The sequence below is a fragment of the Phycodurus eques genome, chromosome 15, assembly GCF_024500275.1.
Source record: "Phycodurus eques isolate BA_2022a chromosome 15, UOR_Pequ_1.1, whole genome shotgun sequence".
In the NCBI taxonomy this organism is placed as follows: Eukaryota; Metazoa; Chordata; class Actinopteri; order Syngnathiformes; family Syngnathidae; genus Phycodurus; species Phycodurus eques.
Window position 1 is genome coordinate 15,949,966 of NC_084539.1, and position 15,460 is coordinate 15,965,425.

Genomic DNA, 15,460 nt, shown 5'->3' on the forward strand with positions numbered 1-15,460 from the left:
TATTTGCTTTGCTAAGCAAGAGTTATGGTCTCAATTCCATGTCTAAATCTCTCACTACACTGTGTGCGTCATATTTGGGGATTTCTTTGTGCTGGCACACAATTTGCTGTTAAAAAAAAAAAAAAAAAAAAAAAAAAAAAGCTGCAAAGCTCATCTTATCAAAGGCGGTGCAGCTTTACAGGGAGATAAAGGCCAAAAATATTTAAATAAGTGCCTTTTCTTTGGCTTGGCCAGATGAACTGCTTGCTGAATTTTTGATCCAAAAGACACACTGCCTCAAGGGACCTCTCTTGCTGATTTGGGGAGAAACACCAACAAAAAAAAAAAAAAAAAAAGTTTTTTTAAATTGACCCGTTTATCGCCGTAGCAAGATTCAACAAATTCAGCAGTCTTCCAAAAGATGGCTTCATTTGCAACCTGCTCAACCTAGCAATGATCAGCACAGTATAAGGAGAACAATTTGTCTGCACATTCATTGTTCCTAGAAGGATACTGTAAGACAAATAAGTCAAAACATTCTCACCTTACATAACATTGATAAGTACACTTTTCTTAAATGATTCAGTGCCCAAACGTGTAATCTACTCTTTAAAAAAAAAAAAAAAATTATTAAAATAAAGCCTTTCACTTCTACTGAAAAAAAATAGTTTCAATGCTGAAGACCTCTCATACAATATAGTTGATTATTGCCCTCATACTTTGTAGGGTTAGCCCTAACCCTAAACCTAACCCATATAGACAGTGCCAGCACCTTCACATTTTCCACATTTTGCTATGTTACAGATGTTTATTGTAAAGCTGATTTGAAATATACATAAAATACCCCATGACAAAGCAAAACCATTTTCAGACAGTTGTGCGAATTTATTGAAAATGTAAACATAACAGGTACATAAGAATTCACACCCATGGCTTAATATTTTGTTGAAGCACCTGAAGCAGTCTTCTTGGGTATGTCTCTATGACCTTGGCACACCTGTTTTGGGGCATTTTCTCCAATTATTCTCTGCAGATACTCTCTCAAGCTCGGGCAGGTTGGATGGGCCATTTTTAGGTCTTTCCAAGAGATGTGCGATTGGATTGAAGTCCGAGCTCTGGCTGGGCCACTCAAGGACATTCACAGGTGGCTCCTGAAGCCACCACTCCTTTGTCATCTTGGCTGTGTGCTTTGGGTCATTGTCGTGTAGGAGGGTGAATCGATGCCCTAGTCTGAGTTCCACAGCACTCTGGAGCAAGTTCTCGAAGAATTTCTCTATATTTGCTGCTCTATCAGCTGTCATCTGACCCTTTATGCGGACTAGCCGCCCAGTTCCTGCAGCAGTAAAACAGCCTCACAGCATGATGTAGGGGATGGTAGCCAGGTGATGAGCAGTGCCTCTTCACCAGATATTACGCTTGCAATTCAGGCCAAAAAGTTCTATTTTGGTTTCATCTGACGAGAGAATTTTGTTTCTGCAGGTCTGAAAATCCTTAAGGTGCCTTTTGGCAATCTCCAAGCAGGCTGCCATGTGCCTTTTAGTGAAAAGTGGCTTCAGTCTAGCCGCTCTACCATAAAGGCCTGATTGGTGGAGTGCGTTAGCAATGGTTGACCTTCTGGATTGTTCCATCTTCGCAAGGGAATACTGGAGCTCCGCCTTAGTGACCGTAGGGTTCTTGTTCACGTATCTGACCAAGGGCCTTCTTCAGTTACTCAGCTTGGTCGGACAGCCATGTCTAGGAAGGGTCCTCGTGGTTCTAAACGTCTTCCATTTCCGAATATTTGAGACCACAGTGCTTTTCGGGACCTTCAATGCTGCTGAAATTCTTTTGTATCCTTCCCCAGATTTGTGCCTTGACACAATCCGGTCTCAGAGGTCTCCAGACAATTCCTTGGACTTCATTGCTTGGTTTCTGCTCTGATACGCACTGCCAACTATGAGACCTTATATAGACAGGTGTGTGCCATTGCAAACGCTGTTCAATCAAATGAATTTATCACAGGTGGACTCCATTCAAGTTGTAGAAGCATCTCAAGGATGATCAGTGGAAATCAGATGCACCTGAGCTTACGTATTTGTGACATAGCAAAGGGTGTGAATACTTATGTACCAATTATGCTTGAATGTTTTTATTTTTTATACATTTACACAAATGTCTGAAAATATGTTTTTATTTTGTCGTTATGGGATATTTTATGTAGATTTTTTATTTAATCAAATCAGCTTTAGAACAAGTCTAACATTGCAAACTCTAGAAAATGTGAAGGTGTAAATACCTTCTGGTGGCACTGTATAATAGTGATAATAAAAGCATTTCCATGAGCATAGTATAAAGAAAATTAAAACCATTTATAGTTTACATAGAACGTGAAAACTAAACAAAAAAACATTCCTTTGGGTATGAGTTGTTTTTTTTTTTTAGCATGGCATATCTTGTCTTGGCATTATTTGCAAACTTGTAATTGCGAGGGCATCTCGTCTACAGCCATTCAACAGAATTGTTGATCTGACCATACAGTATGCTTGAAGTGAATTTCTTCTCGAACTTCAGTTTTCTATCAAAAATATTGACAGTGAAGTATTCAAAAGTCCTTCCATCTTGACTAAAGCCTCAGTTCCAGCTGAAGAAACACAGCCCCAAAGCATGACACTGGCACCACGATATAACAGTGTTGCTATTGTGTTCTTGTTTTTGCAGCAAACATTCCTTTTAGAATCATGACTAAATCGTCAACCTTAGTTTCGTTGTACCATAAAGTATTTCCCTTCATGCTTTTGGGAGACTTCATTATGTGTTTGCAATATTTAGCAAGACTAAATGCTGGCGGTTGGTTGTTGTTGTGTTGTTGGCGGACAGACAACACCACATCCGTGTTTTAGGGTCCCTTTATGGCTTGTCTGTAAGAAAATGTATTGCTGATCAACTTATGGCTCTGGGGGGTATTAAACAGGCTATCTTTCGGAACATTTCATCTTTTATGAGCTTATACGCTGCCTGCGGTTGCGGGGAAAAGTCAGAAAAAGATTTCTGCACCCCAGTTTAACTTCAGTTTGTCACAAGTGCCATCTTAAAACAAAACACCCAGAGGACATCAGACAATGAACGGATTGGCTTGTGGGGTTTTATCAACATCACAGTACAGTTAATTTATTTAAATTGGGAGGCAAAAAAACCAAACAAAACAATGTTCTTCCATCTGATCGGTTTACATACAAATGAAGGTCAGTTGTCCGGATTTATTCTACTTACTTGACATAAGGACAGCAGTCAACTATCAAAGTGAGTACGCATATAAACCCAAGTCACAACATCATCCCAACATTTGGTTTGGGTTAGGGTGGGTTGGGGGAAATAATGAAAACTTACTTTGGGACTGGACAGTGACAGACAAGCCACAGCTAAATCATTTATTAAACCTTACTAACTAGTTTGGATCAGGAACAGAAATACAAGGCCAGACTAGCACTAAAGGGAAGTACAAAATTAAAATATATGTAGAAAGGTTCTGGAGGTGAAAATTCGAGGTGACAGATGTAAATACTGAATATCCTTCATAGAAGGAGCATCAAGACTTTTGGATAAGTTCCAATATTAGGGACTTTTAAAAGCAAAAGAGCAAATGTATTTGAGATGTGAAAAAAACGACTGTGGACATGAACCATCATCAGCTGCTGAGACACTTTCTCGGGTAGACAGTCAAACTAGATATTTCAGTTTATGTGGGTGATTTGAGTTAATCTGCTGACTCAAATCAAGATGAATCAATGATAAACTATTGGTTAATAGAAGGTCAAGATGTCATCAGGAAGTGGGAGGCTGGAAAGCCTTTGATGAGGCGAGCATGGCACGTACTTTTGCCATCAGACCCTAAAGAGAGTGACAGAAAGAAACACAGTTCAATAAGGAAAAACCTTCTAAAGTCTTTAATAGTCTTATGCATCTTTTTACACTGCAAAGTACCTGTTCTGCTTACAACTGCTCACACATATTGATACTTCTCAGCTGGCAATACCAGGTATTGTTTCAACTAACTGGGCAAGCGGGCGTCCAAGAGTGCCGAAACGTTACCATTTCTCATTCATGAATTTGTTGCTGCCACAACATTGTAACATTTGAGGATACATGGCTAGAACTGACAAAAATAAACAGTTATGATAACATTAGCTTACCCAGTCGCCGTGACGCTGTACTATGGTCTTTCACTGCGTCCATTTTGCTACAGTGGCCCTTTTTCTTGCCGCACTCATGTCTTTCTAACCTTGAACAGCTCTACGTCAAGAAGTAAATACAAATGGTTCTCCTCCCTTGTAATTTGTTATTCTCTTTTCAACTGATGCATTCAATGCAATTTGCTTTTTTGCATTTTCAAGGGTTACTTTTTGAAAGTGGAAAACCATCTTCTGGATTAATGGAAAATTAGGTCAACCATCAATGCCATTTTAACAATATAAAGCCTCCTGTAGGTACAGTATAGGTCTCATATGTCCAGAGCATGAGAGTTATGAGATATTACAGTTTGTGCTAAGTGCTAATTCGCTCATGTCACATTAATATTTGCTTTCTGAGAAAGAACTGGACTGTTCTGGTTGTCTCAGAAGAAAAAGAAGAAGAAAAAAAATATATATACACACACACACATATATATATATATACAGAGAGTTTTACAGTTACAATTGGCCATCTGAGGGCAAGCAAAACTCTAATGGGCCCACAATAAAACACGTGTCCACACTATGTTTGGATGTCCTTGGCTGTTCTGTTTTCCGGCGCCCTTCTAGCTCTGCGGACTCCTAGCTCTGCGGACTCCAAGAAGCTGAGAGACCTCCTTCAGCACAGAGCTTTGCGGAGGCAAACTGGGGTTTAAACAGCATGGATGGAAAGGCCACAAGCACTCAAATTACAACCGCATGAAGCACTATGCACGCCGAGGACAGACATGTTTTTACAGCTGCTGCATGGCAAGGGAGCCTTGTTTCTTCTTTTGCAATGCACTTCCTGCTTTCCGTTCGGCACACACAAACATACAATACATCCCTGAACCCTTCAAAAGATGGGTACCACATCCCCAGCAGTCAAAGAATGCCTTTAGTTTGCACTTTCATTTTCCTTCCTCCAGGGATGTGCTAGCACACATCCCGGGAGTGATTCATTCACACACGGACAAATATCCACCCCTGAGCTCTGCTGACAGAAAAGAGAAATTAACAGCTGTAATCACAGAGGGGGTGAGAAATTGTCATATCACATCACTCAAAAGGCCATTTGATTTCATTCTTGCCCCCCAGTGACTGGAAATGTACACTAAACACACACTTGTCAGTGATGGCTCACACTGACATGGTGCCTGCGCAGCGCCTGTAGCCACACTTTCTTCCTCCCAGTGTGAGAGCGCAGTGTCAATGCGTGCATGAGTCAGGCCACCAGCCACCGATAGTCTGCCATAAAGAGCCGTTTGCAGCATTTTATAGTCTACATTTCTTATTCTACCTTTGATTATCGTTTTGCATGTGCCTGCAACTAGTGCCATCTTGACAGTCATCTTGTGTCCTCCTTCAACCTTCTTAATCAGTTCCCGGAAGATCCGATTTACCTTTCCTTGAAGGAATTGCGTAAACCAATTTCTGTTTACTCACTTTGAGACAATAAGTGAGACCGATCAGGATGTTATTAGCATATAAGGGAACCAAAGCGATTTCGAGAGCAAGGAAATTGGTTCCTTAAACTTGAGTGACTATGATGCAGAAGAAGCATGCAATTTCTACCAAGCCAATTCCCAACAGAAGGCAAACACAATGAAAAATAGAACTGTAAAATAGGGTTAGTAAAATGTTAAAGGTGTATTACTAGTATTATAAATATAACAGTTACAGTAAAAAAACAAACAAAAAAAACAGCTTGATGCCTTAATTGTGTCTCTTTTTACTTCATCCTTAAATAAATGTGTTTTTGTCATGTGCGGAAAAAAAAAAGATTACTTCCGGGGACCGCATAAATACTGTTTATCATCATGATTACAAAATAACAAAACCATAAACGTAAACTATACAGAAATTGAGTTCCTCTTCAGTTAATTCTGTCTGAAAGGAACAGGTGAATAAATGTTGGCACTACTGTCGCGTCTGTGATGTTCCAATTTAGCGGAAAGGCAGTGTGAAAGGGTATATAGAAGTGAGTTTCTTTTAGGGTATGTTTGCGCAATAAGAACCCAGTTTTACTTTGTGATAACGATACAAAGTTGGTACAACATCCCATTTCATTCTCGACTCATTAAAAACCCTGCACCGCCTTAACAAAACATTTGTCTGTTTTTTCTGGGGTTCACCAGCCTAGCCCTTAAACCTAGCTATGTCCAAATAATACTCTAAAAAGGACAAAACGTATAAAATTTATGAAGTACAGGTATGTATGTAATATAAAATGCTGAATGATTAATGCATAACAATGCATTTGAAACAAGCCAACAACAGAGAGGATGAGCAAACGAGAAAGCAACGACAAGCGACGAGGCGGGATGAGTCGAATAGCAACGAGGCTATTAGGTGTTGAATTATTCAGGGTGTGTTTGTAAAACATCACAGGTGGGGGCTTAAGTTTTAACAAGTGCCTGTGACTAAAGTCACTCGGCAGAGAACAGCAGGAGTTGGGGAGCCATGGTGTGACACAGGCAAGAGGAATGGTGAGTTGGCGAAACAAATGTGTTTTGTCTCTATCAATGAGCTCGAGATGTGTGGTTTCGGAACGGTGCTGCTGTTATCACTGGAAACTCGATTGGAGAAACAAGAGTAGTGACATAAACGTTCAACTATCAGCGTTCCCTTTTGTTCACCAAGAATTCCAATTGAAAGTTTTCTACAAATCATACAATATATTTTTCTTCCAGGAACGATATGTGAGTGCGCATCCGATTATGGAAAGCAGGAAGATGACTGCCATAAATTTGACACTGTAATGTTAAACAGGACAGAGTGTTGACCAAGGTCGGAGTATATTTAGGTGAGTGAGAGCACGGTTAGACTGACTAATGTCAGCTGCTTACAGAGAAGGACTACAGTGAACATTACATGCACCACACCACCAACTGAATCTACAGTTCCACTATTTAAAAGATGTCCATTTCTTTTCGTGTGGTTTGGACCTCTTAGTTCTAGTGCTCTAAACGGAAACGTGCATCCAAAAATTCTCCTGATGAGATGCGTTCCTGCAATGCATTCTCTCACTTTAGCGAGTGTCATTCTTGTCACTCTTCCAAATGAAGTTCCAATAAAAGCGATGCACTGGCTTAACACATTCTATAGGTGATAAAGATTAAATGTGAAGCTTCATGCCACCTGATTTAAAGAAGTGTGGATCCTGTACAAACTCTATTTCACTTTCTTTCCCAACTAAAACTCACTACACTGAAAAATGTCCTTTGAATTTACTGAGTCGAACATGTACATCGTTTGCACAATATTCAAATGTGGTAGACTGATTATTTTACTATTTTTGAGGAGAAGCGGAGCAAATTATGTCAGTTTTGGTTGTTTCATATTATGTGGCGTTAACAGTACTCGTTTAAGGTTGGGAAGTTCAACAGAAGGCATAATTAGGATAAGAGCATGGAGCACAATACCTGAGTAATTTTGGACTGAACAGCAGACACTATGGAAGCGGACACAGGCTCTTCTTTCTCCTGAGAAGCTCCCCTGCAAAGAGACGAGAGGATAAGTGGTGTTCGACAAAAGCAAAAGCAGAGCGGAAAGGAAGAGAAAGAAACCAATCTGGCAAACAGGAGGAGTCATACAATATGCATGATCTAAAATGTTCAAAGCAGCACGGGAATCATGAAACAGTCAAATGAGGAGACAAGAAGGGGAAGCATCTACCAGCAAATCATAAACCAGCATCCATAAGGTATCACATCAAGTGGTCAACATTGCTCAGAATAAAAACATCTTGGTACGCAAATGCAAAGTGATACACATGAATCTGGTGCTGCTATTATTTTCAGTGCACATTCGCACCACTTATGTGCACCCCTGATAATGAAATGATTGTACAACCCCAATTCCAATGAAGTTGGAACATAAATAAAAACAGAATACAATAATTTGCAAATCATGTTCAACCTATATTTAATTGAAGACACTACAAAGACAATATATTTCATGTTCAAACTGATAAACGTTATTGTTTTTAAGCAAATTACTAGTTTTTAGCTCCAAGTGTACTGTAATTTAATGTGTTCCTTGTTTTGCACAAGAATCACCAACTAATAGTATTTTGGCAGCTAATTCAATTATGTGTCGATTTATAATTGATTCATTCGGATTAATATGATAAAAGATTTTGTTTAGGATAGTCTAAAGAGGGAAAGCAAACTAAAGGCTTACCTGGACTGGGCCAGGCTGGAGGCAGGGCTTGATGATCGGGACAAAGCTCTGTTGGGTGATTGGTAAGGGGAAACCGAGGAACCTGCCATTTTCTTGGTTCCTAAGGACATGAAGCTCTTCCTTTTTACAAGAGGGGACCTGCGTGAAACAATTGTGACAAATAGAGGGTTCTTAAATATTTTGAATATATACAGCAGTAATTCATCTGCGAAGGGGGATGGGTTTTTGTGTTCAGGAAAGTGCCACTTTGTAAATTAATGCTCAGAGAAAATGTCAGCTCCAGTTTACATCAATGTCTTGTTAGCATGTCTACCGAAGCACATTGCACACTAAAATGCATTGTGCACATGCACTAATAATCGTTGTCTGTCAAATAGTCCCACTGTTACAATAAAACCGTGACAAAAAATATTAAAATTGAATATTGAACATCTGCTCCCACTCTCCAGAAAACAGTGCCAAGGGCATACATTTATTAATCATAAAAAGCACTCTTATTGGTTTGACATTTGTAAATACTTGGGATGTTGTTGTCATAAGCCGATTGTTCCATTTCTTGGCGCAACAGAGCTCAAGGGTTTGTACAAGTGACTTAATTAAGCTACAATTGTGATTGACAACTGTTTTAATTGATAAACTGAGCATAACCCTTCCTTTATGAGTACAGAAGGGAACACTAATTAGCAATGAGCAGCACATCCATCAATAACAGACTAACGGACCCCCCTAAGACCTTACAAGATGAATTGACTTGCGAGAATGAAGATTTAGATCTAACAAATTCATCTTGTCAAGCTTTAGACTGAGTCCGACCAGCCTGAAACTATTTGGACCAATCACTTATCCATCCTTTTTGTACGGCACAATTTCGACGGAAAAACAAGCACATGACGTTCTTGGTTTAAAACGGCACACATGGTTACTGCCATATTTTGTTTTCTATACAAATATTAAATGTATTCATGACTTTACGGTGTTAGTGTAGGTTAGTGATAGACTAGGGAACATTTTGATTTACAAACAAATTGGTGATTTAGGGAAATTAATTTTTCACACAATCTCTGGCCCACAGGTCTACTGGTGGGAAAAGGCTTTTGTACGTAGGCCTAGTGCTTGTACTCTTTCGTCGTTGTGTTGCACGGTAGTTTGTTGATCTGATTGGCCTGTAATCGGTGTGACAAACACCTTGCCTTTTCCAAGCATTGTTTTCTGTCCCCAGATTGGAAAGGAAAAGAACCAAATGAAACTTAAATGCAGCTTGTCAGATTAAAATACCCCTCATAACTGCAACTTGTTCAAGCAAGGAATGATACCCCACATCACGCTGATTATCAAGTTACCAGGCAGTGACAGAAGTGTATCAATGTCTGTAAATGGGACACCTAAGGCTACAATTGATTACACCTAAGGCTACAATTGATTACTGATTACTTGATTTTAGGATTAAGCTAATTTCCCCTTTGAATTAATTTGATGTGACTGTTGAAAAGGCAAGGTAAGGGGTACATCCTATGTAGTGTTTAACTTTTCACTCTTTCGGTGTCTTAACAGACAGTCGGTTTCTCAAACCAAGGTTCACTCGAGCACACATGAAGCAAAGCATTATTTTCAACGTTCTATTACGTGTAAAATTGTCTTGAAGCTGCTAAAAGGGTTTCTATCATCCACAATGTAAATACACATTACTTGACTGAATCATCTTAAATTAAAAATAAACAAAAATGAATGAAATGGAAATTGTGAACACACCAGCCATTTCCTTACTAAAGTAAAACTTTTCAAATGTCAAATTAAAGCACTTTTATGTACTTTAAATTTCAATCTTAAGGTTTTCCAGCATCTTACAGCAGTGGGAAAATACGTTTGCATACAAATTTATAGTACATACTTTGAGTCATTATCACATTAAAGAGATGGTATTACATTATGAAACAAAACTGTTATGCGATAGCAGAGGTATGTTTTATGTATAGTTTGATGAACATATGTTTGGTCCTTCGAGCAAATTAGTCATAGACTTGTGCTGTAAAAGGAATTGGCACTTTTCAAACCCTGAAAGCACAACTTTAAAATTGCAGCACTAGGTATAGTATATAGGGCTCTATGTAATAAATGCAATGTATGTGTGAACTTGAGCTATTAGCTTCACCTGGATGTAGAATGCTCCCTGGCCAAGCTAGAGCTACTGCTCTGATGATGGTACTCATGATCCTTGACATCATGTCTCCGTTCTGATGATGGGCCCTCCCGGCCCCTTCTACTTGGAGAGTGTGAGCGGGATCTTGTCAGACAGACAAAGACAGTGTAAAATAGAGTTCAGGAGACTCTCATAGGACTGAAAAATACCTCCAAAAGGTGTGATTAGGTGGCAAGAAAGAGTTTACAAGGAAACCAAAGAACAGATCTACAAAGAGTTGGTCATTTGTTTTGAGAATCTTATGGCACATAAGGAGAACGCTCAGATAGTGAAAGCGAACCACATAATAAAACATACTATATTTGGTCAAATCGTGGCCATCCCTCGAATAGACATTGTGCCCCTATTAGCTGTTTTATGTGTCATTAATTTAAGACAAACGCCTCACTCAGCCTCGGGCCCCCCAAAATTGTGGTAATAATTATCTCAGTTCAAAGTGGCTATTGTTCACACACAAGCATTCAAGAGACTGCTGAGGCCATTTGAACATTTTTTTTTTTTTTTTTTTTTTTTTTTTTTACAAACTAAAATCACAGCACCTGCCAAGGTAAGATGACTTTACATTATGTGTCCACTGTGTGCACATCTTCACAGTAACGGAAAAGTGTAATTTGGCGGCTTGGTGATGAAGCAAAAATAAAATTGATGCGCTTACTGTGTTTATAAGCCCTCGGGTGCTCCTTGCACTGGCAATTTTTCCAGACAAAAATTTTGAAAAAGATCTACTGCTAGTGGTCAAGGTAACACAATTCTGTATTATACTGTACTATACTGTGTATTGGTTATAAGTTTTTTTTTTAGATGCAAGCTGACGCTCGGCCAACTTTTTTCTTGACTTCCTAGTAAAGATTTGTGATAAAAGTGCTGAATGATGACAGCAAACTCAACTAAACTCCCTTCACAACAACCAGCGGTTTGGGAAATACTGAAAAAAAAAAAAAAACAATTCAAGATGTTTATTGCCAGTTGTTATTTATGGATTAATGGTCAAAGAGATTGACACGTAGTGTAGTTCAAACAACCACATCACTTTGTCTGCTAGCTTAATGCTAACACACAATGCACAATGCTAAAGACTGTAACGAATGGCATTGATAGTCGTGGTGTTACCCTTTAAGCAATAGATATTTCAACACAAATGGTGAAGCAACTCATGTGGACAGCCAATACAACAATACACATTCACATATTCTTTACCATTGGCAAAAAAACACGAATGTCATGGCATCTTACGGAGTCAGTTGTGAAACACTTTTTCGTGAGTCTCTGTATTATACTGCCCCTTGGTGGCCAAGGCGTGCACACCAGAAGAAGCAAATAATGGCATTTCGATTTATTTTAATGAGGAAGATTATTTGAGACGTCATGAGTGTTTTGAGGTATGAGTGTGGACTCGTAAGTCAAGGCATCACTTTTACTTCACATTAAAGGGGGACAGAATAAGCAGAGGCTCATTTGAATTTGTTTCACCCCTTTGGCCAATATGCATGCATTACACTTCAAACCGATCTGATCGGCTTGATCGGTATCAGCCGATAATTGGCATTTCATGCTGACCGGCTTTAATAATTCGCCAATCCGATCAATGATCCGTGAAAGACATTTACTCCGCGTAGCTGTCGTGTACAGTATATTTGAATCCAAAAGATGGTTTCTTTTTAGCCTAGTTGCGTGCCTTTTGACATAGTATCCCAGCGTTCTGTTGAATCATGCGCTAAAGTTTTGGTGTATGTGAAGTAATTTAATTACAATAAATTAAATTAGTTACAGTAATTTAGCACCCATTATTTGTCATGTTGTAATGTTGGTTTGACCTGACAGATTAGAATACATAACCTGACAAGAGAATATTTTTGAAGATACTCAGTATACAGTACATACGTATATAAAAGATATGAACAAGTCATTTAAATAGACACATTGGTCCATCTTGTGATTTTTTTTTTTTTTTTTTTATAAACTCTGTGATCGGCCCCAAAAATGCTGATCGTGTAAAGCCTAGCATGCATGAGGACTAATTTTGGCCATCTGGCCATCTTGCTTTGGACACCATTCAAAATGTATAGTTCTTCCTGAGAGACGATGACATTCACCCTATAGAGAATGAATATCATTTGTTTAGAATGAAGAAAAGTAAAAATATGTATTCACAAAGTAGATGGGGGACCAAATCCAGTAGTCTTTTACTTTCCACAAACTATGTTTAACAACAAATAAAATACAAATATGTAAATTGTGTATATGCAATGACTGAATTTTAATGACTCTTACCGTGACCTGTGCGACCTTCTATAAGCACTGGAAAAGGAGTGTTTGCTCCTTGGCCTCGATGTGGATCTTGACCGTGACCTCCTCTTGTGTTTTTTCTTCTTTTTGTCTTTTTCCCTTTCCTTGTCCCTATTTCTGTCTTCTCGAGCTCTGCGTCTCTCCCGATCACTGTCTCGGTATCTGCCTTTTTTTGAGTCTCTATCTGCGCCTCGAGATGTAGAGTAGTGTGATGAGGACGGCGCCTCCCTGCTGCGACGGCTTCCTCGGCTCTCCGTGTGAGACCTTTCATCCTGAAGATACGCAGGAGTTGCAGAGGACGTTTGCGACAGTGGAAGATCAGACAGAACAGACAGCGCCTCTTGCATCTATAAACAGAATGAGAGCAAGGAAATTCAGTAAGGGAATGATCTTTTTGAGTCACAATTGCATTGAGGTCTTTAAGTATTTATTCTAAAAGACATAAAATAACTATTCATGAATTGAATTCAACAGTCGCTGTGTCAATTTGATGTGAAGGAGAGGAAAGAAATTCCCAAATGGCTTATTTCTCGGTATACAATCAAAAACAGGGCCATCCATTTAGTGAGATGCAAGAGATTAGCGTAAACGGCAGGCTGGGTAGAAAAAGTGTATGTACAGTGTATATAGTCCCTTGACACGATGGGACACTGTTGTTTTTCTTGTTGAGTGCATCATGTACAGATGCAGTAAAGTATGTATATGTGGGATAGGCAGGATAACAGGGCAGCTCAGTGTAGAGCAGGGGTGTCAAACTCAAATTCACAGTGGGCCAAAATAAAAAATTTTGACAACGCCGCGGGCCAAACTCAATATTTAATGAAAAATGTTTCCCTTCTCTGCAGAACTGTAGCGTTAAAGTTTATCATATGGCAACAAACTTACATTTTGATGAAACACTGAATCTGGAATAAACAGACTTTAATATTATAAACACGAGATATCAAATTTGGGATAAAAGACATCAGAGGTATTTGTTTGTTGTTTTGTATTTAAATGGATAACATGAATTCTTCTGTCTCTCTATCTTCTATATATCTATCTATCTCAAACTACCTCTCTTTTCTATGTAAATCTTTTTTCAAAGGCCAACAACAAAACAACCCCAAAAAATAAGAATATCCTTCAATAAAAATCCAAACAAATTATTAACAGTCCCTGCCTAGGAGTTGATAAAGGGCATTAAAAAAACATTAATTCAATTATGTTATATTCTTTGTTACAGCCACATTGCTCCGCACACGACAAACAGGTCTGTCTTTTACTTTAGTGAACAGATAATCTGCCTCCCACCTGTCTTGGAAGTTAACTGTTTTTCATCTTTCGTTTGGCCATTTTTGGGAAGGGGAAGTGTAAATTTGCCCGAGGACACTGGTAGCATAGTTGCTAACGACTGCAACAGAAAGGGAAGGGGCGTTCGCCGGTCTAGTGATGAGCCAACACACTAGCAAAGCATTCTGGGATTTGCAACTGCAAGATTCTGAGTTATCAGTTATTATGACATCCATGCCCATGACGAGTGTATGTCAACTTCTCACCACAACTGTATCAGTACAATGGAAGAGTGGCTAACATCTCCTATTGCTTTCATTTCAACTGTAAGACCCAAAGATTGAGCACTTTGCAAGAATAAGAAGTCTAAATAGAGCATGGAAATCAAATGGCCTGGTTAAGCCAGTCAAAATCCCTCAACTCTCTTGCAAATGTATTACTCCAGGTGTTGTCGCCTGTAAAGCTTTTATTCTTCTGATTGAAAACCATTGTTTACAGAACAATATAATGGAGTTGCCTGGCCAAGCTGCACCGTGCCTCTAATTACTCCAGTGCTGCCCCTTCTGTTAACAATAGTGTGGACTGCTGTGAATGGGTGCTGAAAAGATGGCCACCGTCCATCAATGGATTAAACGTGACCCTAAATCTTGCAAGGTCAAATTTCATCTTTCAAGGTTAAAGCTTGAGTTGCTATTGGGGTCATCCCATTTCAGACATGCAAATCCATGGGGCACTACTACTACTACTACTACTACATTATATAAACATATTTGCACAGATTAAGTAGGCCAGAGAGTGTACTAGATTTTGTGGAAGCTTCAGATTTGGGCATAAAGCTGAATCTTTGCTGGGACTCCTTCACAAACCATAACTGACACAGCCAGCAGAAGATCAACTAGTTTTCTGCATTCACAGGTTGCTGTACAAAATGAAACAAACAGGAAGAGACAGGTGAAATCTAACGAGCCTGTAAATTCAAATATGTATGGGTTATTACACGGTATAGCTTTCTGAAAGGTTGTCCTCTCCTTAACCCCAATCCTTACCATTCCAATCTGGTAAAATACTGTGGACATGGACTGAACGTTAAACAATGGCAAGGGAAGCATGTAGGAAAACAGGAGGGATGACGAAGAAAGCAGAAGAAAGCAGGAGGCAAATGAGATAAAGCGGCTATGTCTGCAAAGTGGAGTGGTGGGTTCATAGGACAATCAATAGCTATTTAAACAAACAGTCAAGAAAGTCGGGAGAGAAATATTTATCACACCTTTCTGTTGGTGCGCTATCGGGAGTCGGTGCTCAGGCAGAGATAATGAAATGACAGGAAGCAAGGTTTGTTTAAAATTAGCTCTGA

At 39.2% G+C, this 15,460-nt stretch overlaps 1 protein-coding gene across 1 annotated transcript in view; it reads right to left on the reverse strand.

The window, feature by feature from the left end:
• Positions 1-234: 234 nt before the first annotated feature.
• The window catches only part of sfswap (splicing factor SWAP), a 49,803-nt gene continuing 34,577 nt past the window's right edge, over positions 235-15,460 (reverse strand). Inside the window, exons 15-19 of the mRNA XM_061698218.1 lie at positions 12,820-13,181; positions 10,501-10,632; positions 8,352-8,489; positions 7,592-7,664; positions 235-3,846 (exon numbers count right to left, since the gene is read on the reverse strand). Of these exons, the coding sequence (XP_061554202.1) occupies positions 3,781-3,846; positions 7,592-7,664; positions 8,352-8,489; positions 10,501-10,632; positions 12,820-13,181 (771 nt within the window). The 3' untranslated portion in view covers positions 235-3,780. The remainder of the gene's footprint in view (positions 3,847-7,591; positions 7,665-8,351; positions 8,490-10,500; positions 10,633-12,819; positions 13,182-15,460) is intronic.